The sequence below is a fragment of the Dromiciops gliroides genome, chromosome 1 (assembly GCF_019393635.1).
Source record: "Dromiciops gliroides isolate mDroGli1 chromosome 1, mDroGli1.pri, whole genome shotgun sequence".
Lineage (NCBI taxonomy): Eukaryota > Metazoa > Chordata > Mammalia > Microbiotheria > Microbiotheriidae > Dromiciops > Dromiciops gliroides.
The window spans coordinates 248,831,327-248,857,706 of record NC_057861.1 but is presented as its reverse complement, the minus strand read 5'-3'; the positions used below and the strand labels follow the sequence as shown (position 1 = coordinate 248,857,706).

At 39.3% G+C, this 26,380-nt stretch overlaps 1 protein-coding gene across 1 annotated transcript in view; it reads right to left on the bottom strand.

The window, feature by feature from the left end:
• Positions 1 to 25,767, bottom strand: part of DSG2 (desmoglein 2) — a 39,467-nt gene extending 13,700 nt beyond the window's left edge. The window contains exons 1-2 of the mRNA XM_043996913.1: positions 25,647 to 25,767; positions 1,267 to 1,302 (exon numbers count right to left, since the gene is read on the bottom strand). Of these exons, the coding sequence (XP_043852848.1) occupies positions 1,267 to 1,302; positions 25,647 to 25,700 (90 nt within the window). The 5' untranslated portion in view covers positions 25,701 to 25,767. The remainder of the gene's footprint in view (positions 1 to 1,266; positions 1,303 to 25,646) is intronic.
• Between the last annotated feature and the right edge of the window lie 613 nt (positions 25,768 to 26,380).

Sequence of the window (26,380 nt, the reverse complement as noted above, 5' to 3'; positions counted from 1 at the left end):
CATGTAAAAAAGAATACATACAATTTTTAAAGAGGGCAAGAAATAGAATATCAGTTTTTGTTTTTTATAGTAGTAAAACCTTTTTTGGCCTTTACTCAATTTTCACTGAAGGCTAAAAGGCACACAAGAATGACTAGCACTTACAGACTAGCAAAGTACTGGTAATTAGTTACATCACAATTTATTATTTAATAAAAAATTGAGGTTTCATTTTTATATTAAATTTTAAAGTAGCCACTGCTCAACTGCTCAAAGTTATAAGGAAAAAAAATCTTAGTGAAAAGTTACTTAAATTTGGCCAATACCAAGTAAAATTACTGGATTATAATTTATAGGTTTAAGGAATGAAAAAGGGGATATATTTCTCTTGCTTTCAGAAGCTGTCTTGATAAACTCTTTTGAAAATGTTAGTCATGAAAGCGGTGAAAACATCTTTTTAAAAAATCAAAACAATAACCTTTAACCAAAAGACTAAGCAATTTAACCAAGATCAGACCGTGATATGTAATACCTTAAAATAAGATCCTTTTCCAAGACAATTCCAAAGAACTCATGATAGAAAATGTTCTCGGGGCAGCTAGGTGGCGCAGTGGATAAAGCATCGGCCTTGGATTCAGGAGTACCTGAGTTCAAATCCAGCCTCAGACACTTGACACTTACTAGCTGTGTGACCCTGGGCAAGTCACTTAACCCCCATTGCCCAGCAAAAAAGAAAAAAAAAAAGAAAATGTTCTCCACATCCAGAAAAAGGAACTGTGCATTTTGAATGCAGATTGAACCATACTGTTTTAACTTTTTGGCTGGTTTTTTTTTTTTTTTTTGAAGTTTTTCCCTTGTGTTCTGATTCTTCTTTAACAATATGACCAATGCAGAAATATGTTTAATGTGATTGTACATATATAACCTATATCAGATTGCTTTCTGTCTTGGGGAGGGGGGAGGGAAGGAAAAAAATTTGGAACTAAAAATCTTATGAAAACAAATGTTGAAAACTATCTTTACATGTAACTGGAAAATAATAAAATACTTTTATGATTAAAAAAAAAGAAAAAATAGATCCTCCCCACCCCCCATTCTGATGTTCAAAATCACCTGACTAACGGGAGGGAAGGGCAACATTAAGTGAGAGCTTATTTTAAAATCTTTGCAATAGCCATCACAAGATCTTCTTAAGACCTTTATAAGAGGTGAAACATTTCTTTTAATCAATAATAAGCTTCTAGTTTCCAAATAAACTATTCCCTTTCCCCCATCCCTTGTGCCTACCTCTAAGTGAAGTCCATTTCCGAGGTGAAAGCAGATCTGTAAAATAAACATATATGTTTATTAACTTATAGATATATGTTTATAGAATAAAGATATTTATTTACTTATATACTTACTACATCCTATCACCATGGTGGCTTGAGTATAGGAATAATATTATTATGATTAAAAAGCACAGCTTAGGAAGTTGTAGAAGTGAAAAAGAAAAAAACAAACACAAGAACATTCTTCTTCCACTTCAGAATCAGAATGGACTTGAATCCAACACACTAAACAATGTGTTGTTGAGTTATTTCATTTGTGTCTGACTCTTTGTTGTGACCCCATTTAAGGTTTTCTTGGCAAAGATACTGGAATAGTTTGTCATTTCCTTTTCCATTTTATAGTTCATTTTACAACTAAGGAAACTGAGGCAAACAGGGCTAAGTGACTTTCCCAGGATCACATAGCTAGTAAGTGTTTGAGGATAGATTTGAGCTCAGGAAGATGAGTCTTTCTGGCTTTAGGCCCAGCTCTATCCACTGTGCCACCTAAAGAATGTTAATTAAATTTATGCTTTATCTTATAAAAGTACTTTCATGACTTTTTCTTTAAGACCCCCAAGTACATTCATTTTAAAATGTGACATTATAGGGGGCAGCTAGGTGGCACAGTGGATAGAGCACCAGCCCTGGAGTCAGGAGTACCTGAGTTCAAATCCGGCCTCAGAGACTTAACACTTACTAGCTGTGTGACCCTGAGCAAGTCACTTAACCCCCATTGCCTGGCCAAAAAAAAAAAAAAAGTGACATTATAAACTTATAGTGTCTTAAATAAAGTCCCCTGTAGGACCATTCCAAACTTTTCCACATTTATTAATTCCCCACAATCTTGACATAAGACTTATTCCTGTAATTTCCACCTTAACATTTCTCATTATTTTCCTCCATCTTCTATTCCTTCCCTTGTCTCAGGAAAAGAGGAAGCCCTCCTGCTTTCTAAGACTAACTGCTCTGTTTCTTTAATCAAGTCACCTCTACCTCCATTCAGTGCCCTGCTGCTCCATTCTTCCCTTACATTTTCAAGGTTTTATCCCACTGAATTCTTCCCATTTGTTTAAAAACTCTTTCTATCAATTACACAGAATTCAATTGTTTTCTGTTCTTCCCATTTATAATGTTGTTGTCTTTGTGTATCTTGTTTTCCCTGTTCTTCATATTTCACTTGGCATCAGTCCATATGTCTTTCTGTGCTTCTCTGAGTCCTTATTTATCACTTTTTCCATGGCACAGTAATATTTCATTGAAGCAGCTCGATGACTCAGTGGATAGAGTGCTGGGCCTGGAGTCAGGAAGACCTGAGTTCAAATCTGGCCTCAGACACTCATTGGCTTATGACCCTGGGCAAGTCATTTAACCTCTGTTTACCTTAATCCACTGGAGAAGGCAATGGCAAACAACTCCAGTATCTTTGCCAAGAAAACTCAATAATCAGTTTGGTCTATGGGGTCATGAAGAGTCAAACACGACTGAACAACAGTATTTCATTACATTTACGTATCACAATTTATGTCACTTTTCCCCTATCAGTGGACATCGACTTGGTTTCCAGTTATCACAAAAAGTTCTTGACTTCATTTGAAGACCAAACTTCTTGAGTGCTCTCAACTTAACTATCTATAATGCCCACTCTTTTAAATCCTTGCTATCTAACTTTTGCTTTGATCACAAAGTAGTAGAGAACTTGGCTTTCTTTAAGGTCAACAGTGGCCTCCTAAATCCCAAGGATGAATGTTGAAAAAAGGATATTGGCTTTGGAACTGTGGGCTATCCCCTTCCTTTGGAAATTTTTTGGTCTTTTGGGACATTTTAGGAGCACAGGAAAAGTACTGTGGCATAGTGGAAATACCTTTGTACCTAGAATAAGGAAAGACCTATGTTCAAAACTGGGCATATCACTTAAACTCCCCTTGTTACTGCTGCTGTTCAGTTATGTCCAATTATTCACGATCCTGTGGACCATACTGTCCATGGGGTTTTCTTGGCAAAGATACTATAGTGCTTTCTAATATTCTTCTTCAGCTGACCTTCTATATTCTGCTAAAAGTGGTTTCATCTATTCCACTGGGTTTTTGTGAATAAACTACTACTAACTGAGTTATTTCTCCTACCTCCAACCTTGTTCTGCTCCTATTCTACATTCTTAATTGGCACATCTTTCTTGTGATTCCCAAGTCTCTTTCCTAAATTCTCTTCTCAAAATAGTCTCACTTGATAATCTCATTCTTAGGTGAATAACTCCTAGATCTTACCTTTAACCCAGATGCTTTACAAGTCAAAGATTCATATTGCTAATAGCTTGCTGACTATCCCTGGCACGGTGTAATATATAGCATGCTGGACTTGATTTCACAAAGACCTGTTTGGAACTTTTGTTTCAGAGGCTTATTAGCTGTGTTACACTGGGTAAGTTACCTCACTTCATCAATAAAATGAGAAGTTTGGACTCAATGACCTTTAAAGCAGGGCTTCTTAAATTTTTTCCACTGGCAACCCCTTTTTGCCCAAGAAATTTTTATATGACCCTGGGTATATAGGTATATATAACCTTTTACTGTTACCAAGTTTTATGCAACCCCCATATCCAGTTACTCGACCCCATACAGGGCTGCAACCCACAGTTTAAGAAGCGTTGCTTTAAAGTACTTTTCAGTTCTAAACCTATGATCCCATGATGCACTTGTAGTTCTGGCAACACTGCACAAACCTGAACTTTTTATCTTTCCCTGAAAACCTAGCACGATCAAGGTCATTTAGATAAGTAAGCAGGAGAGCTGGGATGTCTCTCATATGTAGCCTTCTATCCAATGTATCATCATGAGGCCTCTCTGATTATACTAACCCTATATTTTAAAACTTCTAATATTTCCTTCCCCTGCTGACTTCTTTTCGCTAGCCTACCACAAGTCAAGCTGTTCTATATTTGGAAAATTAACAGAAGTGTTAGATGGGATGAATAATGTGGAGAAGAACTTACCTACCCGTTTCTTTCATCTAAGCATCTCTGAATTAAAAGGACAAGTAAATCTAAGGTTCTTCAAATAAAAATAGTTAACATCTATTTAGCTTTTTAAAGTTTCTAAAAGGCTTTACCTTTTGATCCTTACAATTCTGTGAAGTGCATGCTATTACTGAGCAGCTAGGTGGTGCAGTGCATAGAATGCCAGGCCTAGAGTCAGGAAGACTGGAGTTCAAATACGGCCTCAGACACTTACTAGCGGTGTGACCTTGGGCAAGTCACATAACCTTGTTTGCCTCAGTTTCCTCATCTATAAAAGAGCTGGACAAGGAATTGTTGAACCATACCAGTATCTCTGCCAAGGAAACTGCAGAGCTTAGACACGACTGAAACAACTGAACAGATGCTATCATTATTCCCATTTAACAGATGGGAAATTGAGGTTTCAACAATTTAAGTTAACTTGTTCGATGTCACACAGTGAGTGTTTAAGGTGGAATTTAAATTCGGGTCTTCATGATTCCAAGTGCTCTATCTACTATTCCACTTTGGCTGCCATTTAAAATCAGTTATCATCAAGGCCTCTGAAAATTAATTCTTTTTTGGCTAACAGCCTCCTTACTGTGTGGTACAGAAGGAAGGCTGGGTTTGGAGCCAGAGGACGTGACTGACCATACTGGCCATCTTTTTTTGAGCAAATCACTTAACTTCTCTAGGCCTCAGTTTCACCATTTGTAAACTGAAAGGACTGGCTGGTCTAGTGATTTATGAGGTCCCCACCAGTCCTAAATCTATGACTGTTTTCCTCATTTCTTTGGAGGTCCTTGTTGCAGGCAGTAGACAAAAATATTGTGATTAACTCTGTTTGGCACCTCAGCTCTTTTCCAGAATCAAGACTGTATTTGATCAGAAGGTGCAAACTTTGACAATCAAATGGCAGGCACTAAATAGCCTTTTCGGGGTCTGTTCCTGAAAGGTCATTACTAGTTCTTTCTTCATAGTTTTGCTATGAGGATGGATGGAACAGTCTTCCTTATTCATGGTAACAGCTACAGACAGTGATAAATCTTTATGAAACTTATTTGTTCAGGATTCAGAGGCACAAAGAACAACAGAGATGTAGTGGATAAATGATTTATCATGTAACCTTTCATTTATGGCAACAGAGGCTTATTCCAGCCCTATGACAACAAGCAATGTATGCCCATTTCTTTAATAGCTTGCATTTGTATAGTGTTTTAAGGGTTGCAAAGCTCTTTACACATATCATCTCATTTATCTTCACAACAACTTTTGGAGGTAGGTGCTATTATTATCCTTATTTTACAGATGAGAAAACGAAGGCTGACAGAAATTCAGTCTTTTGTTCAGGGTCAAACAGCTAGTAAACGTTTGCATCTGGATTTGAACTCGGGTCTTCTTGACTTCAGATCCAGAGCTCCAGTCACCTAGCTTCCTGTGCTATGTGTCCCAATGGTCTCAATTTTTGATGGATGTGAAAACTCTGGATTTGGATCCCAGCTCTCTAACCGTAGGTTGTTGGCCTAGCTTCAGTAGGGGAGGAAGAGTTCCAGGGCCATATGGAAACTAAATCCATAAAGCTCCAAAATGCCTAAAAAATGTGAGTTCTTTTCCTCCTTTCCCCTTTCCCCTTCCCCTCCATCTCACCATCCTGATATTCATCCTTACACCCTGTAGGCATTTCCTTTTCACCAACAAACAAACAAAAAATCACCAGGAACCAATCTAACCTAGAACCAAATCTATCTTATCTGGCACCCTAGCCTCACAATTTCTGACCTCCCTACATCCACGTCCTTCATTTTTGTCTCCCCTTGAGCATGTTATAATTTGTTATTAATCCACTTCCCTTCCCTGACTATTTATTTACCTCCTATTTACCTATTTACCTCTCATCTATTCTTTTTCCCCCCTTTTCTAGTTGCATGCCCAATTCATTGATGTCCTCTTTCTCTAATTTATTCATTTAGGAATTTAGAGATATAAAATTTCCCCTAAGAACTGCTTTGGCTGCATCCCATAAGTTTTGGTATGTTGTCTCATTATTGTCACTCTCTTGCATGTTTCTATGATTTGTTGTTTAACCCACTCATTCTATAGGATGAGATTATTTAGTTTTCAATTAATTTCTGGTCTATTTTTCCATGGCCCTTTATTACACATAATTTTTATTGTATCATGATCTAAAAAGAATACCTTTACTATTCTGCCTTTCTGCATTTGACTGTGAGGGTTTTATGCCCTAATTACATGTTTAATTTTTGGGTACTTTGCCATGTACTGCTGAGAAAAAGGTCCCCATTCAGTTTTCCCCAGAGGTCTATCATATTTAATTTTTCTAAAATTCTATTCATCTCCTTAATTTCTTTCTTATTAATTTTGTGGTTATATTTATATAGTTCTAAGAGAGGGAGGTTGAGGTACCCCACTAATATAGTTTTGCTATCTATTTCTTCCTGTAACTCACTTAACTTCTCTAAGAATTTGGATGCTGTACCACTTGGAGCATACATGTTTAGTATTGATGTTACTTCATTGTCTATGGTACCTTTTAGCAAGATGTAGTTTCCTTCCTTATCTCTTTTAATTAGGTCAATTTTTGCTTTTGCTTCGTCTGAGATAAGGATTTCTACGCCTGCCTTTTTTACTTCAGCTGAAGCGTAATATATTCTGCTCTAGCCTTTTACTTTTACTCTGTGTGTATCTCTGCTTCAAATGTGATTCTTGTAAACAATATATTATAGGATTCTGTTTTTTAATCCACTCTGCTCTCTGCTTCCATTTTATGCGGGAGTTCATCCCATTCAAAGTCACAGTTTGATTACTAACTTCATATTTCCCTGCAACCTATTTTTCCTCCTTGTCTGTACTTTCCCTTTCCCTCTGTCCCTTCTCACTAGTTGTTTTGTTTCTGGCCACCACCTCCCTCAGTCTACCCTCCCTTTTATCAGCATCCCACCCTTTTCTTTCCCCTTTTACTTCCCTATAGAGTAAGATAAAATCCTATACCCAATTGAGTGTGTATGTTATTCCCTCTTCGAGCCAAATCAGATGAGAGTAAGGTCAAAACAATGCTCACCCCTCCCTTCTTTCCTTCTATTACCTCCCATCTATCCTACTCCCTTCTCTCCCTTACTGAACCTGATCTTTGTCTAACTGCCCTGATCACAAGTCTTCCTCTGGTGTTAGTCATCTCTCAAACCCAGCTTGGACACCAGACGGTCTTACTCACACCCTAGAATAGCACTCCACTGCTCCTTTATGTTTTGCTCTTCTTTTCATAATCATATCCTAATTCTGAGTCTCCAAATGGTCACCTAACTGCTAATCCCAATGGCCTTTTCTAAACTCCACTTGACTCCTGAGGGGAAACTCAAAAGAAATACATTGAAAACCAAATACCTCCCCTCTGCCAGAAAAAAAAAACCTTCTTCTTGACATTGTTATCTCTGTTAAATGCCATTTAACATTTTTTTCTAGCCACTCAGGTTGAGATTCTGGCAAACCCAGCATCATTCTTTTTTTTTTTTTTTTTTAGTGAGGCAATTGGGGTTAAGTGACTTCCCAGGGTCACACAGCTAGTAACTGTTAAGTGTCTGAGGCCTGATTTGAACCCAGGTACTCCTGATTCCAGGGCCGGTACTCCATCTACTGTGTCACCTAGCTGCCCCAACCCAGCATCATTCTTGACTACCCCTCCTCCCCCACCCCCAATATCCAAAGAATCACCAAATTCTGTCATCATTAAGGTCCATGCCTACATTTCAGCCTCCTGTTAGATACTTCCTGGAGTCCTGTGTCCAGACCTTTGCTGTACTGTAGGAGGAAGCCACAATGGTCACGGGATCAGAGATTTAGACCCAGAAAAGACCTCAGCGGGGCATTCTGTTCCAACCCTCTCACTTTACAGAAGAGGTAACTAAAGCCCTGGAGGTTAAATGGCTTTTTTGGGGGGGTGGGGGTGGGACAATGAGGGTTAAGTGACTTGCCCAGGGTCACACAGCTAGTAAGTGTCAAGTGTCTGAGGCCAGATTTGAACTCAGGTCCTCCTGAATCCAGGGCTGGTGCTTTAGCCACTGTACCACCAAGCTGCCCCCATGGCTTTCTTAAGGTCACACAGTAACTATCAGAGGAAGGATTTGAACCCAGTTCTCTGGACTCCACTGCCACTATACCAAAACCATGTCAGAAAGTTAGTTGGAGAACAGAATTAGTGAGGCACGCTTATTTTTTCAAAGTTTATGACAGGTTGTCATGAAAGGGAGTATAGTTGTTTTTCTGGGATAATGAGTTCCCCATCAGTGAAAGTATACAAGTAAAGACTGGATGGCCACCTGCCCAGGATTACTGTGTAGACTTAAGTCATAGGTTTGCTAACAGGAAAAAGTTTAAACTTTGCTAAAAGTTTTTGCAAGAAAAACCTGATTTTTAAGACACTGAATTGGTTCTGGGAGGAACCAGTCAAACAGAGAGAGAGAGAGGACAGAAGCGCAGAGTGGGGTAGTCTCAGAGGGAAGGCACTAAGATTAAGGAGGATAGGAAAGACTTTCTGTAGAAGGTAGAACTCTAATTGAGCCTTGAAGGAAGTCAGGGAATCCTGGAGGCAGAGAGGAAGAGGGAGGGCATTCCAGTCTTGGGGATATAAGAATCTGAGGCAGAATCTGAACCCTGGACTTCCAGAATATAAATCCAACATTCTACCCACTGTAATACAATGCATTTTTAGAACTCCAACCATTTTCACAAAATCAAAATTAACTTTATTCAAATAGCTTCATGGGTCCACATTTAATACCTGATAATATAAGGAGAATTAACAAGTAATAAAAATCTATGATAATGCCCTTTTGGGCAGTATTTTCAGCAATTTAAGTAACTCTAAGAACCTATGCAAAAAATGCCATTTAAGAGGTTTGCCTTCTGTTCACTGAGACCTCAAGAAAAGCAGTTTCCCTAATATTAGTTGGAAGTAGAACAGTATAGAGGGCATCTGCCTAAAAGTTCTTGTATTTAAAGTACTCTTCCACCTTGGAAATGTTTTGAATTTTAATTTTAATCAATTAATTGATTATCCCCCCCCCCCCCCGGGCAATGGGGGTTAAGTGACTTGCCCAGGGTCACACAGCAAGTAAGTGTCAAGTGTCTGAGGCTGCATTTGAACTCAGCTTCTCTTGAATCCAGGGTCAGTGCTTTATCCACTACGCCACCTAGCTGCTCCAAGGTTTTGAATTTTTAAAAAAAGTTATCTCTTTTTCCTACACACGTAATCTTTAATCATTATTTTTTTGGTTTTGTTTGTTTTTTGCAGGGCAATGGGGGTTAAGTGACTTGCCCAGGGTCACATAGCTAGTAAGTGTCAAGTGTCTGAGGCCGGATTTGAACTCAGGTACTCCTGAATCCAGGGCTGCTGCTTTATCCATTGCACCACCTAGCTGCCCCCAATCATTATTTTTTAAATTTAATTAAATTTAATTTTTTTAGTAAGGCAATTGGGGTTAAGTGACTTGCCCAGGGTCACACAGCTAGTTAAGTGTTAAGTGTCTGAGGCCGGATTTGAACTCAGGTACTCCTGAATCCAGGGCCGGTGCTCTATCCACTGCACCATCTAGCTGCCCCCCCCCCCATTATTTTTTAAACTACTGAAATATGATCTATGCCTCTTGTTTGATAATGGCTAGATAACTTGCCAAGTTAAGGGGAAAAAATAGGCATAGGACTATGTAAAAGTTTAAACAACTTTGTAAAAAACATGATCCAAGCTGTTAAAAGCCTCCTTTGTTCAGAGAGAGGGGAACTTCAGAAGAAATAGCTGGTTCTGACTTTCTGTTGATGTGTCTCAGCCTGAATCTAGCAGAACATTCTGCAGCCCTAGTAAACTCAGGTACATTGGCACAACACCACCATAGGGTACCAACCACTGTGTTTCAAATATTGTCTGGGACCTTCTGGAACCATTACTAGAAACCCAATGAGTCCTGATTTGCCTCAAGAAAATATAGCTACTTTAGGCAAAAAACCAACTTTTTTTTTTTTTTTGAAGGGGGGGAACCACCTACTTAATCATAATATAAGGTTCAATTCCTGGAATGCAGTATTCCAATCACCTGTTAGCCCTGAGCTACAATGAACCTGGGTTGTTTATCATTTGTCTTTTATCTTGATCACATAATGAAAGACAAAAGATAGTAATATTGATGTTCTGGTCAGCACTTCTAACCACCTTGACTTTTAAACAAATCTGTTCTGGGGCAATCAGGCATGGGAGTGAAAATTCTCTCAACACTTTTGGAGACACATGAGAGGTAAGATTCAAGTCAATTCAAAATTAAATACTTTTTATGTACAAAGTACTGGGGGTAAAAAAAATTAAAAACTTGTTCTAGTCTTCAAGAAGTTTACATTTCACCAATGAGAGACTGCAAAAATGCATACGGATAAATAAATGTTTGTAAATTTTATAGAGATACAGCACAACTAAGATGAATCAAAAAGGTCTTCGTGGAAGAAGTGACCCTTGAGTTGTCTTGAAAGGAGATAAAGATTCAGAGAGGTAGAGATGAAGAGGATGTGTGAATATATGGAGGCAATATATAGAATGGTATGTGGAAGAGTGAGTAAGCCCAGTCTGGATGGAATGTGGGTGGAGTTCCCAGAGGGAAGTAATGTGAAATACCATTCTAAAGGTAGACTGAAGGCATGTTGTGGAAGCCTTTAAGTGGGAGGTCTCAGTGTTTTAGGGGTAACAAGGTGATGCTGTGGATAGAGTGCCAGGCCTGGAGTCAGGAGGACCTGAATTCAAACCGAGCTTCAGACACTAGCTGTGTGACATTGGGAAAGACACTTAACCCTGTTTACCTTGGTTTCCTTATCTGTAAAATGAGCTGGAGAAGGAAATGCCAAACTATTTCTGTATCACTGGCAAGAAAACCCCCCAAATAGGGTCATGAAGAGTCTCAAACGACTGAAAAACAACTCAGTACTTTTTCCTAAAGGCGAAGGAAAAGTACCTGAAGGTGTCTGACCAAGGAAGTGACAGACCTGTGCCTTAGGAAGAATACTTTGGCTGCTGTATGGAGGATGGATCAGAGTAGGGAGAGACTGGAATCAGGGAGACCAATTAGCAGCTCCAGTGAGAGATGATAATGGGTTGAACTACCGTAGTGGTTGGATGAGTAAAAAGAAGAGGAAAGGAACTGATGGAATATGGAGGTAGGATCAATAAGATTTGGCAAGTGAATGGATGTGATTAGGGACAAGAGATTGAATAAATTTCGGTGAATGAAAGGCACTAACCTCAACAGAAATAAGGAAGTTTAGAAGTGGGAGGGGGAATTGAAGGGAAGATGGTGGATTCCATCTTGGACATGTTAACTTTTGGAGGTAGACAAACATTCAGGTGGAAACATGAGGCAGCATGGTTTGGGGAAAAGAACACTGACTCTGAATTCAGAGGATCTGGGTTCAAATACTGCCTGCAATGCTTACAGACTCTATGATGTTGGTCAAGTCATTAAATCTCCATGGGCCTCAATTTCCTCAGCTAAAAAAACCCGAAGGGTTTGGAGTAGACGTCCTCTGAAGTCTTCCCCAACTCCAAAACTATCATCCAATATTTGACGGGTAGCTGTGGTGTTAAGACTACAGTTCAAGAGAAGATTTAGGTCTTGATGTCAAGATGGATTGCTCAGAACAGCCTGCATAGAGACAGCAATTGAACCTGTGGGAAAAGATATTACCAAGGGAGAGAGATGCAGAAATAGGGCCCAAGATAGAGTCAGAAGATACAGATACTTAGATAAATAGAAGATGGAAAATGATACAGCAAGGGAGACTGAGGACAGGTCAGAAAAGGAGGAAGGCAACCAGTAGAGGGAGCAAGAAAAGGGGCATATATGAAAGGAAGGGGATTGTCAACAACATCAAAAGCTGTCAAGAGGTTCAGCAGGAGAAGAAATGTGGAGAGAACATTTTCAGCAAATTGAGGGTGTCAGAAGCTGGACTGAGAATGAGTGGTGAAGCAGTGAAGATAATTAGTATAATGTTTCAAGAGGTTTGGCAGAAAAAGGGAAGAAAGATATAGGACTAGATGACAGGGTCAAAGTAAGATTTTTATTTTAAGGTTGGAGGAGACCAGAGCTTATTTGTAGGTGGCAGGAAAACAGTGCCAGTAGCTAAGGAGAGATTGAAATCCTTGGTGGCAGAGGTCATTTTTAAAGTCTCTTTCTTTTTTTGTAATTAAAATAAAACATTTAGCTCTTTACTAACAAATGGAGAGTCTACTTGTGGTTGGCTTCGTCCTACTTGACCTTATATCAGTAACAACACTATTAAAAAAAACACACACCTGAAAACGGAGTGTTTTCCAATTCCTCTTCCTGGATTGAGGAAATACCCACTAAAAAATGTACTATCCCAAAGAAAAGGTCTCCTATACATCAAATATTTATAACAGGATTTTTTGTAGTAGCAGAGAACTAGAAACAAATGTTTATCGATCAGAGAATAGCTAAGCAAAATGTGGTACATACACGTTGGAATATTACTCTCTCACAAAAAGATACATGTGAAGAATCGAGACAGGCATGGGAAGCATGAACTGATGCAGAATAAAGTAAATGATGATATAACTAACATTTATATAGCACTTACAATGTGCCTAGCACTACACTAAGTGTTGTATAATTATTATCTCAATAGATCCTCACAATAACTCTGCGAGGTAGGTGCAATTATTATTTATCCCCACTTTACTGAGGCAGGGGGTTAAGTGACTTGCCCAGGGACACACAGCTAATATCTGCAGCAGGATTAGAACTAAGATCTTCTTAACTTCAGACCTAACACTCTATCCACTGCACCATCTAGCTGTTCCTATGTGGAAGAGTCAGGTAAATAGTACATACAGTGACCATAAAATAGAATTGGAATGAACAAAATAACAGAACTGGGCACCGTATAACTGTATATTATCTAATATATAATCACACACACACATATAATTATAATGACCATACTTGGAGACCTCCATCTTTTTGTTCTAGGTGGGGGACTATGGGATTTGCTTGTTGGTTAGTTTTGCTGAACTGCCTCATCTCTATTTTTAAAAAGTAGAGCATGGAGGAAAAAGAAGACCTTTGTAAATGAAAGGTCATGTAAAAATAAATATCAATAAACATTTTAAAAACGGACTGCCGAGGCCTTATGCATCTGCGAAGCTATGCAGAGCATAAACCATTCATTATATTTCCATAAGGTGTGATGGCTTTGCAATGATCCAGCCACTGTCTATCTGAACCCCTTTAAATAGTGGTACCTGTGCTTTAGGGTTTTAACCCCAGGGAACAGAACAGAATCTCCATACCTGGAATGATCTCCCTTCTCATCTGCACCTCCTGGTTTCTCTGGCTTCCTTCAAGACTCTGTTCAAATGATACTTTCTGCAAACAGCCTTTCTTCTTCCTTCTTACCCCTTCCCACCTCCCACTGCCCCCTAGCACCTTATGTCTGGGATTGCCATTGGTTTACTTACACATATCTTGTATGTACATGGTGGTTACATGTGGTTTCCCTGTCTGAAATGTGAGCTCCTTGGATGCAGGGGCAGTTTCTGCTTTTCAATGTATCCCCAGTACTTAGTACTTACTGTCTGGCACACAGTAAGTGCTTAGCACAGCATCTGGTACACAGCAAGTGCTTCAGAAATGCTTGTTGACTTGACCTGAAACTAAATAGCCAACGGAAGGACTAAACCAAGGTCACTGGCTTATTTTGGTCCTTTTTTTTGGCACTATTAATGTAGGTAATTTTATTTTGTGCTTTGGATATGACAGATTAAGATATTCTACAAAGAACAAAATGAGCACTGTAAGGCACGTTTCAGTTGTTTTTCTTGTGCCTTTTTATTTTTTTCTTTCCTGGTTCCTTGTCTTCTGAACCCGAGTCTTGAACAGGATGCCATTTGAGAGGCTTTAGGCTCTGAAAGGTAGGAAAGATATAGGAAGAGAGCTTGAGGGGATCATGGGATCAAATGAGGGTATGGTAGAGTCGAATTTTAAAGGATGGGGGCTTGGGCTTGTTTACAGGCAGCAGAGAAGGAGTTCAATAGACAGGGAGAGATTAAAACTTAGAGAGGGTTGGACATGATTATTGGTGCAAAGTTCTACAGGACATAGGAAAGTAGGGATCAAGGGCACAAGTAGAAGAGTTAGCCTTATTGAAGAGGGAGGCTACCTCTTCATTAAAAGAAGAGAAAATGGATGATGGCAAGAGATCTGGAAATATAGATTAAGGGAGAAGAAAAAACTGTGAAATGTCTCAGGGAGATATGAGACAAGGTTCTCTGCTGAATATTCACTAAGTATCCTCAGAATAATGAGCATATTCCAATCAAATTATAACCAAACTAAGTTATGGAGACATTAGGAACAAAATACTGAACAAAAACCTAACAGTAATTATGATAAAATAAAACAAAGGGTTTTCTGTTTTATCATTAATTTCTTGGATATCTATAAAGGATCTATTGAGTTACTATGTCTTTTCTCATTGAATAATTCAACAAACAATTTCTGAGGACTAACTCATAGGCAAGGCACCCTAGGGCAAACAAAGTGGAAAAAGATAAGGCTTAGATAGATTCCTGTAGCTTAGACACACACACATATCTATAAATGATAGTATATATAAAGTCAAGTACAACTTTTCTGCTTATCAGAAAATAGAAATTTCCCAACTCTGAACAAGACTCTCAGCAAACATTTCAGTTAACTCCCAAGTTCTAAGCTACTAACCAACACAATGGAGTCACCCTTTTGTACCTGTGGGCTGAAATGTGGTTTGTTGTACCTGTAGTTACCACCCTGAAAGAGTAAGAAATGGTTACTAAATGATTGAGTCATAAAATTTTTATGTCAAGGACTATTCCTTGTTAGGACAGGCCACCGCCTATGAAAATATTAACCACATCTCTACTGATTCCCTTGGAAATTATTATGAAGTACAGTCTACCTAAGATACAGGTTCTCTTTAAAGTCAGGTGGACAATAAATGAAGATTCTTAATGGATTACCTGGGTAACATCTTAGTTGATTTGTATTTTTTACTGTTCAGTAAATACCCACAAAAATGCATTATTGCTAAAATGCATTTAAGTCTAAAACAAACAAAAACACACCATTGAAAGGTCTGGCCATAAATTAATTTAGTAAAACAAGAAGTACTAATCTTTAGTGGTTTTACAATTTTTATTAATTTTGAGGAATAATGCTTCAGTTTGTTTTATTAATTGTAAAAGTTTTAAACGGACACAGCAAAGTGTAGTGGATATGGAGCTAGCCTTGACACTGGGAAGGTCTGGACTGAAGTCCTGTCAATGATAGATTCTGGTTGTATGATCCAAGACAAGTCCTTAATTTCTCAGTGTTCTTGGCAACTCTCCCAGACTGTAAATTGCAGAGATAGTGTCAGTCTGCACTGGTCAAAGGAATTCCTTTGCCCTGAAGTTAGTTATACCAATTAAATCACAAGATCAATCATTATTCCTGAAAAATTTTAAATAAATATTGGCTATTAAAATTATTAAGGCTTCAGGGGGTATTAAAGACCATTTTAGTCAGCTAGTTTGATTGAATAAAATATTTTTAGGGCACCTACTATATGCAAGGAGTTCTGGTGGATATAAAAATAAGTCCCTGCTCTCAATGTGCCATGTTTACCACTATCCCTCCAGAAAAACAAACAAAAAGCAAAACAAAACAAAACAAAAAAATAACCTCTAAAAGAAGAGAAGTACAGGGTGGACCAAAAGTCACATTGTTTTAATTACTTTTTGAAAATTATTTTTCTTTATTTTTCACCATTTATGAGATTTGATTTTTCACATGTAATATAAGATCACTTCTACATATGATGATATGGTAAATTAAAAGCAAAAAAAGAAGGAATTATTAGATATTGAAACCACTTCTGGTCTACCCTGTATAATAGGAATAATGAAGTGATTCAGTAACTTTCAGGAACTAGAAGGAAGGAAGGAATTTCTGTAGCTTTTATGAAAACTTGTTCTCTTCTAAGTCAGTTCCATACTAGGGCAATCACAATAAGCTATTCCATCAATCTAGATTAATTTCGCGTGCTTTTCTTTCTCCTTTCAGCTATTAAGGGATGTTATTTCATCTGGGACAGAAAAGAGCATGGTCAGCTCACTTGTAAACCTTTTCGGTTATAATGAATTTAGTACAAAAGCCAAAACAACCAAACAAAGAAAAAAGGAAGTTCAACAGTTTGCTGCTTCTGTACATGATTTAAAAAATTATTACTCTCCTCTGACTCTATTTTAGGAATTATGGTGTTTTTGGAATTGTATTGTCATCATTAGGGAATGACCTCAGGAGTTAAAAATGATCTGATGTTGCCTCTAGGCCAGAAGGAAGTCATTTTAGGAAAAGACAGTCTTCCAGGGTGTCTATAGTAGTCTGAAAGAGGTGAGCTACCAAAGGAATCAGTGCAGAACAGACTGCAGCAGGCCTGAACAATCTTAGGTTTTTTTTCTTTTTTTGAAAATCTTTGGAGGGGATGTGGGAAAACTGGGACACTAATCCACTCTTGGTGGAGCTGTGAAAAGATCCAACCATTCTGGAGAGCAATTTGGAACTATGCCCAAAGGGCTATAGATCTGTGCATGCCCCTTGATCCAGAAAAACCACTGCTAGGTTTGTATTTCAAAGACATCCCCCAAAAGAGAAAAAGACCTATTTGTACAAAAATATTTATAGCAGCTCTTTTTGTGGTGGCTAAGAATTGGAAATCAAAGGAATGCCCATCAATTGGGGAATGGCTAAACAAGCTGTGGTACATGATGGTGATGGAATACTGTTGTGCTATAAGAAATGACAAGCAGGATGACTTCAGAAAAGCCTGGAAAGACATATAAACTAATGTATAGTGAGGTGAGCAGCACCAAGAGAACACTGTGCACAGTGACAGCAAAATTGTTTGATGTAGAACTGTGAATTACTTAACTATTCTCAGCAATACAATGATCCAAGACAATTCCAAAGGACTAATGATGAAGCATACTATCCACCTCCAAAGAAAGAACTGATTTTGATTGAACACAGACTGAAGCAAGCTATTTTTCCACATTCTTTCATTTTTTCCTCGTATTCGAATTTTGGGGTACAAAATGACTAATATGGTATTGTTTTTCATAATTTCACATATATAACCTATATCTGATTACTTACTCCCTCAGGGAGTGGGGAGGGGAGGGAACAAAGGAGGGATAGAATTTGGAACTCAGAACTTAAAAAAAAAATTAACTGCAGGGCTTGTTGAATAACATATAAAACTCATGGGTATATACTCATATAAGAAAAAGACAAGGAGATTGAATGAATTCTGGTTAAAAGGTAAACTCATTGCATCTGTATGCTCAGGGATACAAACTGAAGCAGCGAAATATATTTGTAAAGGCTTTGGCACAGTGCTGGGCACAGAGTAAGCACTTCATAAATGCTTGCTTCCTTCTTTCCTGTCCTATAAACTATAAAGAGCTACACAAACGAAAGGTCTTATTAACAACTTTTAAAGACCTGGTTTGTATGTATCCAATGATTAAGGAATGGACGAACAAATTGTGGCATATTAATATAACAAGATCATCACAGTATGAAATGAGGAATCTGAGGAATTTAAAAGAATATGGGAAACAAATATGAAGTTAAGCAAAACCAAAATAATCCTATCTCTGGCACTTATGCTGAGCAAGTTGCCTCAACTCTGCGGGTCTCATCTCAGCTTCTTCCTCTGTAAAACGAGGAGGGTTGGATTAAGTGACCTCTAAAGTCCTTTTCTGCTTTCAATCTATGCTTTTATAATTCTGCACACTGATTCAAACTCTCCAAGGTTAGAGAAGTACTTGTGGGGAATAGTAGGCTACAAGGATATTTTCAGTGATGAGCAAGGTACTAAAAGTAGGATGAGTAAGAATAATCACTAAGAAAATGCATTAATGGAGGCAGCTAGGTGGCACAGTGGATAGAGAGCACTGGCCCTGGAGTCAGGAGGACCTGAGTTCAAATTCTGCGTCAGACACTTATCACTAATTAGCTGTGTGACCCTGGGCAAGTCACTTAACCCCAATTACCTCACCAAAAAAACAAAACACACACACACACACACACACACACACACACACACACACACCCAACAAAAAAGAAAATGCATATATGGAAAAGCAGGCAAGGGGTGAAAGTCTGGCAGCCTGAGTGTTGTCCTGATATCTATGAAATGGAGAAATACTGGTTTTAAGTAATAAGCAACATTGGCTCTAGCCAAATACACCTCAAAGTACTTATTATATGTGCACTTTCTTCCAAAGAAATATATTTGCTGGTGTCATGTTTAGTGTGACCAGGATAATGTATTTTATTCTAATTAGAAGCCATTTTTGGTAATTTACTAAAATGTAGACAGATATAGGGCTTCCTATTAAAGAACTAACTTCTCCCTCCCTGACCTCCCAACAACGTAGATCAATTTATATTTGAATACTATTATTTTCAAACCTGACTAAACATATGTTAATTTGGATTTTTTTTTTTCTGAATTACTCTCATGAGATGATGGATAACAAGTGAATTTAGTGGGTTTTTTTAATGCAGAGAAATTATAACATACAGCATTCTAGCAAAATTATCCCCCAAATTGAAGATAGTAGACCCTCTGAATTCTCAGGCTGCTTGTTCTGAAAACAACTGGGAAATCTCTATGATAAGAGGGAGGAAGAAAAGCAGAGAAACATGATAATCCGTATTATTCAGATTATTTGTTCAGTGTATGTTTATGTGCTTCCTCCCCCCTTTCAAAGAGCTCTCTTTGCGGGGTATTTTATCTGTATTTGACCAATAGTCTTCCCTTTTCTTCTCCTTCTGGTGAGAGAAGGGAAATAAAGCGATCATATAGGAGGCTACTGTGCTGAATTGGAAAGACTGTAAAGATTAGCTCGGATTTGTAAGAGTAAGAAGAACTGGTGGAAGCCAGATTTTGTGGCCTCCATGCAAAAGGGGAAGCCAGGGCCCTTGGCAAAATTGAAAAATCAGTCCCATCTTGAGCCCTGCTTCCACCTTTATGTTATTGCTACTTACCTTTCTATATACTCATATTCTAATCCTCCAACCAGCTTCTAGGTCCCCAGGATGAAAGCACCCTGATTTAAACTCAACAACCCTTGGGTTTCAGAGGATCCAGTTCTGTTCATTTAAAATAAGCTCAATTATAACCCAAGAGTTGAAATGATTCCCTAATTCATTTTTGATGTCAGTAAATAGGAGGACACCTCCTTCAATTTTATCAGAAATACTGAAAATTGGGGGCAGCTAGATGGTGAAGTGGTTAAAGTGCTGGCCCTGGATTCAGGAGTACCAGAATTCAAATCCGGCCTCAGACACTTAACACTTACTAGCTGTGTGACCCTGGGCAAGTCACTTAACCCCCACTGCCCCGCAAAAACAAAACAAAACAAAAAGAAATACTGAAAATTGTGTTCTATGTTGGTTTCACCATGCTGCCAGAATGAACCATTTTTAAACCTAAGATATATAAAAATATGTATAACTAGCTTGTCATACTATGTTACAAAATGTTATTGGGGCAGCTAGGTGGTGCAGTGGATAGAGCACTGGCCCTGAATTCAGGAGGACCTGAGTTCAAATCTAGCTTCAGACACTTGACACTTACTAGCTGTGTGACCCTGGGCAAGTCACTTAACCCCAACTGCCTCACTAAAAAACAAAACAAACAAAAGAATGTTATTAATTTTTTTTTTTGTGGGGCAATTGGGGTTAAGTGACTTGCCTAGGGTCACACAGCTAGTCAGTATCAAGTGTCTGAAGTGGATTTGAACTCAGGTCCTCCTGAATCCAGCACCAGTGCTCTATCCACTGCGCCATCTAGCTGCCCCCAAAAGAATGGTATTAATTTTCAATGAAATGTGGCAATACATTTAAAAAAACGTTTGGAAACTACTAAAAGTAATACTCTTTACCAACTTGTTTTTACAATTGAACATACATCTTGGTTCTCATTCTATTGAAAGAAACTTTTATGTTTTATGTAATCTATGTTTGTCATCAAAAAAGCACTAGAGCCATACCAAGTTAGTATTATCTTAAAAAAAATAAAACAAAATAAGCATTCTTTCTGATTATAAACCCACAGGTAGATGAAAGAATTTTGGACTGGGGCCTGGAAGCAGAAAGACTAACTATGTAAAATAAGGGAGTTTGGCTTTATGGCCTCTAAGATCCCTACCACCTAGAAATCTATGATCTTATGAACAAATGATTAAGGATGCATTTGTAAGTTAAATTAAATTATATTTATCTCCAATGAGCCATCATTTTAGGGTGTATAACAATGTTAATGTTTAGAGATAAAAAAACTGATGGCAGCATAGTAGATAGAGTGCTGGTCCTAGGGTCAAGGAGAGCTGAGTTCAAATTTGAGTTCAGGCACTTAGTAGCACTTGGAGCAAGTCACTTAGTCAGCCTCAGTTGCCTCCTATCTGTGAAATGGGGATAATCCACTTATCTCCCAGGGTTGTTTTGAGGATAAACTACTTTACCATCCTCAAAGTGCCATAAAATGCCAGCAATTATTATTAGTGAAATCAAATATTTTTTTATTCATTATGAGACAGTTTTTGTACACTAAATTTTAAACAGGCATTTTCATGTTGAAGATATTGAGGACAAACCTTTATCAGTCATTGGGAACATCCTTCTAGCCAAAGATTTAGTTTTTACTTTCTTTATGAGATATTTCAGCAGGAGTTTGAGGACTGGAATTTACATATAATTTTGTGTGTATATGTATTTATATACATATGTGTATATATATATATATACATATATAGAGAAAGTGGGCAATTTCACAACCTTGAAATTTAGCTTAAATGATAATTGGTGAGATTTCCTTTTGTATATTATGTTTACTATGATTACTTACTAAAACCTCTTCTGCTTTATTGAAACATCATTTTTAATCTAAAGAATTCATCACTGATAAGGCCAAACTGAAAGGAGATAAACTTCTTGGTTTTTAGCTAGGTTTGCTAGTACCTGGACATCAGACAGTGATATTTAGTTAAGCATTCTTTTCCACAGGTTATATTTTGGTTATTAAGTATATTATGTGAAAATATAGGAACTAGTTAATCTTGCCTAAAAAAAAATCTAGAGTCTTGGCTTACTTTATCACTTAAAAACTTAATGGGGAGGCAGTGTATTCAGTGCAAAGAGCTCTGGACTAAAAATCAGAGGTCCTACTTTCAAATCTCAGCTCAACTACTTGCTACCAGTTTTCACTTGGGCAAGTCATTGAACTCTCTGGGCCTCAGTTTACTCAGCTGTAAAAAGAAGGTAGAGTAAGTACTAAGATCCTTTCATACTCTAAATCTGTAATTATATGAGTGGTGATATTTTTAAGTATGGGAAACCAACATAATTTTCCATTCCCCCACTGAGAGCAGGGAATTCCCTCCTCCCCAATTTCTTTGTATCCCCAGTGCATAGTAAGAATTTAGGGGTGCAGCTAGGTGGCACAGTGGATAACACACTGGCCCTGGATTCAGGAGTACCTGAGTTCAAATCCGGCCTCAGACACTTGATACTTACTAGTTGTGTGACCCTAGGCAAGTCACTTAACCCCCACTGCCCCAGAAAAAAAAAATAATTTAGCTGTGTGATTACACATCTTTAAACGACATATTAAAACTCCCACAGTTAAAGAGTTCAATAAAAATGGAAAAGCTTGAATTGCTAAAGTGAAAAATATGTCAAATTGAGTATTCGTTTTTTCCTCTGGGCTATACTTTCCCTTTGGCAGACTCATCCCAAGCCCTGAATAAGTTCACTATCAAATAGTTTCTTATTTAGTAGTAACTAATCATTAAATATAAAAAATGTCCTAGGTACCATGTTCACCTATTAGTCTCTATGCTTATTATCTTTATAAATGACTAAGAACTTTCATTTGCTTTATTTTTTTTCTTAAGATATGAAAGGTTTTAATAAGTGTCTGAATGTGCAAGGGCTTTATGACAGGTAAAATGGATGGTTGATGAATTGTTTGGATAATGCAAGAAAAAACTAGTGAAAAATTCAGGCCACTGCTTGGGTGATTCAAGGCTAGAGAGAGAGAGAGACAGAGAGAGAGAGAGAGAGAGAGAGAGAGAGAGAGAGAGAGAGAGAGAGACAGAGAGACAGAGAGAGACAGAGAGAGAGAGAGAGAGAGAGAGAGAGAGAGAGAGAGAGAGAGAGAGAGAGGAGAGGAGAGGAGAGGGAGACACAGCGAGAGATTTAGAGGATAATTGTTCACAATTCCAGTCAAGCATATTTAATTTAAATCACATGACAGTAGGAGTTGATTTCATTGTTTTTCCCCTAAAGATAGATTTTTGTAAGTTGATATAACATAAACATATTACTTCAGAAATAAATATGAAGTTGTTTATGAAAGCTATGCACCATTCATTTGGAAGCAATGGATCAAAAATTATTTTACCAACATATAATAAAGCAATGCTGATTTAGTTTAGGGCAGCTAGGTGGTGTACTGGAAAGAGCACTGGCTCTGGAGTCAGGAAGACTCATCTTCCTGAATTCAAATCTGCCCTTAGACACTTACTACCTGGTGTGACCCTGGGTAAGTCACTTAACCCTGTTTGCCTCAGTTTCTTCATCTGTAAATAAACTGGAAGAGGAAATGTCAAATAACTCCAGTATCTTTTCCAAGAAAACTCCAAATGGATTCATGAAGAGCTGGAAATGACTCAACAATGATTTAGTTTTATTATTTACCAAAACTAACTGAAACAAATATTTGCAGTCACTTGGAGTTGAGTATCTTTCATCTTTTTGGCTACCCCTGTATGAGGCCAGAGAATCCTTGAAAAGGAAACATCCTTTCCCACACTAATAGTCATGTATTTCTGGCTAAAATTATTTGAACAAAACAGGCAAAAATATTTTATAATTTTTAAAAACCATTTTCCCTAAGTACAAAATGCATAAATTTTTTACAGTAAAAACCAAATGGACTATTTTGGCCAGACTCAATCAATAAACAGTTATTCAATTAGTGTCTAATATGTGTCAGGAGCAGCTAGGTGGTGCAATGGATAGAGCACTGGCCCTGAAGTTGGGAAGATCTGAGGTTCAAATCTCACCTCAGACACTTAGTAACTGTGTGACTGGGCAAGTCTCTTAACCCCAATTGTCAAACATCCTGGGCCATCTCCTGTCAACCTGGACAACAGATGATGACTTTGTACAGCCCTCCCTCCCTTAAATCCAATTCAGTGCATGTCATGACATCACCTTGATGTCATGGTCCTCTTCAAGAATGAAGGACAAACAACAAAGACAAGAAATGAGTTTGACCTTAAGGGGCTTACAGTCTAAAAAACTTATCTCTATATTTTACTCTTAAACAGTATTTTTTGGAGAGACAAGTCCAATTTTAAGAATGAAAACTAAGTTTAAGAATCATGGACCACCCAGGCCAGGGATTCTTGGGGTGGGGTTGGAGATGTGAGTAATGTGCCTCCAACAGTCTGGTGAAGTATAGACTCCTTCCTTCTCAGGATAATACTTTTAGTACATAAAATACATAGGATTACAAAGGAAACCAATTATATTGAAATCACATGTGTGTGTGTGTGTGTAAATACAGGTTAATAGGACACCAGATTAAAGTACCCTTAATCCTAGAATAGGGGGGAAGCTAGGTGGTGTGTAATGGATAGAGTGCCAGGCCTGGAGTTGGGAAGACATCTTCCTGAGTTCAAATGTGACCTCAGACACTTATCAGCTGTGTGACCCTGGGCAAGTCACTTAACCCTGTTTGCCTCAGTTTCCTCATCTGCAAAATGAGTTATAGAAAGAAATGTCGAACCGCTCCAGTATCTTTGCCAAGAAACCCCAAAGAAGGTCACCAACATGACTGAACCAAGTCAACAAGAAAAATCCTAGCCTAAGTATTCACTGTGTAGAGTGTTGTTTTTCTTTGACCTTAAAATGAGCACTTTCCTAGGGGTTCAATGAGGAAGATACAAAACAGGTTACATTATATAGTAGAAAGATAACACAAACAAAATACCGAGAACAAAAAAACAACAACAACATATGGAGAGGGCAGCAAAGTGCTAGGAGAGGCCCAAGGGGATAATGGCATTACCAGCGATTCCTGTTTTAAAAAAATGATATAGGTAACCAGCATACGCAGTTCTCAGGGTTTTCCATGATCACTGTTTTGAGAAGGAAAAAAATTTAAAAACAAATTTATGAAAACCAAGTTATTTGTATCCTAATTGTAGAATGTAAATTCTTATTTAGTAGTAACTAAGAAATATGAAACATCAAAAAAGTCCTAGGCTCTGTGTTCAATTACTGTTGCAATGTTTACTATCTTTATAGATTACCAAGAATTTTTGTTTGCTCTGTTCTTTCTTGAGATATGAAGGAAACACAATTTTAAAATTATAAAAGTTTTTATTAACCGTGTCTGAACAGGCTTTTATCGCCCTTGAAAGAAGGGAGAAGGCGGAGTTTGTTTCCTTTTGTCTTTTTGCCCTCCGCCGCCCCCCCCCCCCCCAGTATCTAGAAGTGTCTGGAACACAGTAGGAACTTAATAAATGCTCGTTGAGTGGATTGAAATCAAATTACTTGGCTTTAGCCCCAGTCCTCCACCCGGCCGACTTTGCTTGGGCGTGGACAGCCTCGGGTAAAGGCTTGCTTTATGAAGCTCCGGGACAGGGAGCTGCTTCCTTTATGCATCTCAAGGATAGGGACCGGACTCGGCGGTTGATAACTGCCTTAACTCCCCACTCCCCACCCCCCACCCCCTCACCCCCCATCCCCCGGCCCCGGTAAATTTAAAAAAAAAAAAAAAAAAGGAGAACCAAACTCGCTTCCGTCTGCATGCCCAGGTGTAGCGCTGCCCGGGCTCCTGAAGCCTGCATTAAGAAGCTCCGGGGCTGGGTGTGGCGGGAAGAGAGAACAAGGAGAGGCTCAGACAAGCCCCGACTCCCACTTTCCTGCCCAGGAAAATCAGTTTTTGAGCAGCCCGGGCACTCCCGGAGATACGATCTCGCCCCAGTCTTTAGCCAGCCTCCGGGGCGCATAGAGTAAACTAGCGAGCAGCGGGCTCCAGCAAGTTATTAATCAATCAAGCAAGGTAGTTAACAAGCTTAATCTAGACTGGAGGTAACCGGTCCGGGGCGCGGCTCCCCATCCCTGCGCCCAAGGCGCAGACCTGGGCGTGCACCAGCCCGAGAAAACCCCTGGGGGACCCCAACTCACCAGGAGCAGCAGCGCGCTCAGCCTCCAGGCTCCCTGCACGGGGAGCGCAGCCATAGCCGAGTCCTCTCCAGCTGGATCCTGCGTCCGGGCCGGCTGTCCGGTTCCGACTCGTTCAGTCCAGTCCCTTACCCCCACCCCCAGCCCCGCTCCGCCCCGGGGCAGGTCCCTCCCAGGCCCTCCTCGCCCTAGAGGCTAGCGGCGGCACCGCCCCCTTTTCCTGCGGCGCTGCCGGTGAGCTCCCTGGGGGCGCTCTCCTAGCTCCAAGGTGCGTGGTTCGGCTCAGGTGTGTCCTACCCTTCTGGGAGATAATGGCGCTTCGGGCCAGGCCGATAAGCCGAGGTTAGGGAATGCACTGGGAAGAGCTCACCGACCCCTCTTCTTCCTCCCCCAAACACCCACAGGGACACCTGGGACCGTGACGTCCCCAGAGAGGGGACCTTGGCTCGCAAGCCCCGCCTCGCTGCTTCCTTCTCCTCCTCCGGGGAAACCACCTCCCCCCATACCACTAAGCCAAAAATGGGGTCTGTAAACTGGGGAGGGGAGGCTCCTGGAGAGGGCGCTGGGCCTGGGGTGGTGTAGCTTCTGTCTGAAGGTTGGATCCGCCCGGGCGCTGAGGTCGGATCTGCGGGTGCTAATCGGCTCCTGTGGGGCCTGCAGCAAGGGACTAGTGACTCTAGGACAGCGCCCTGCGGGCTGCACACTATGCGAACCATGCGAACGTTTCCAGAGCGGTG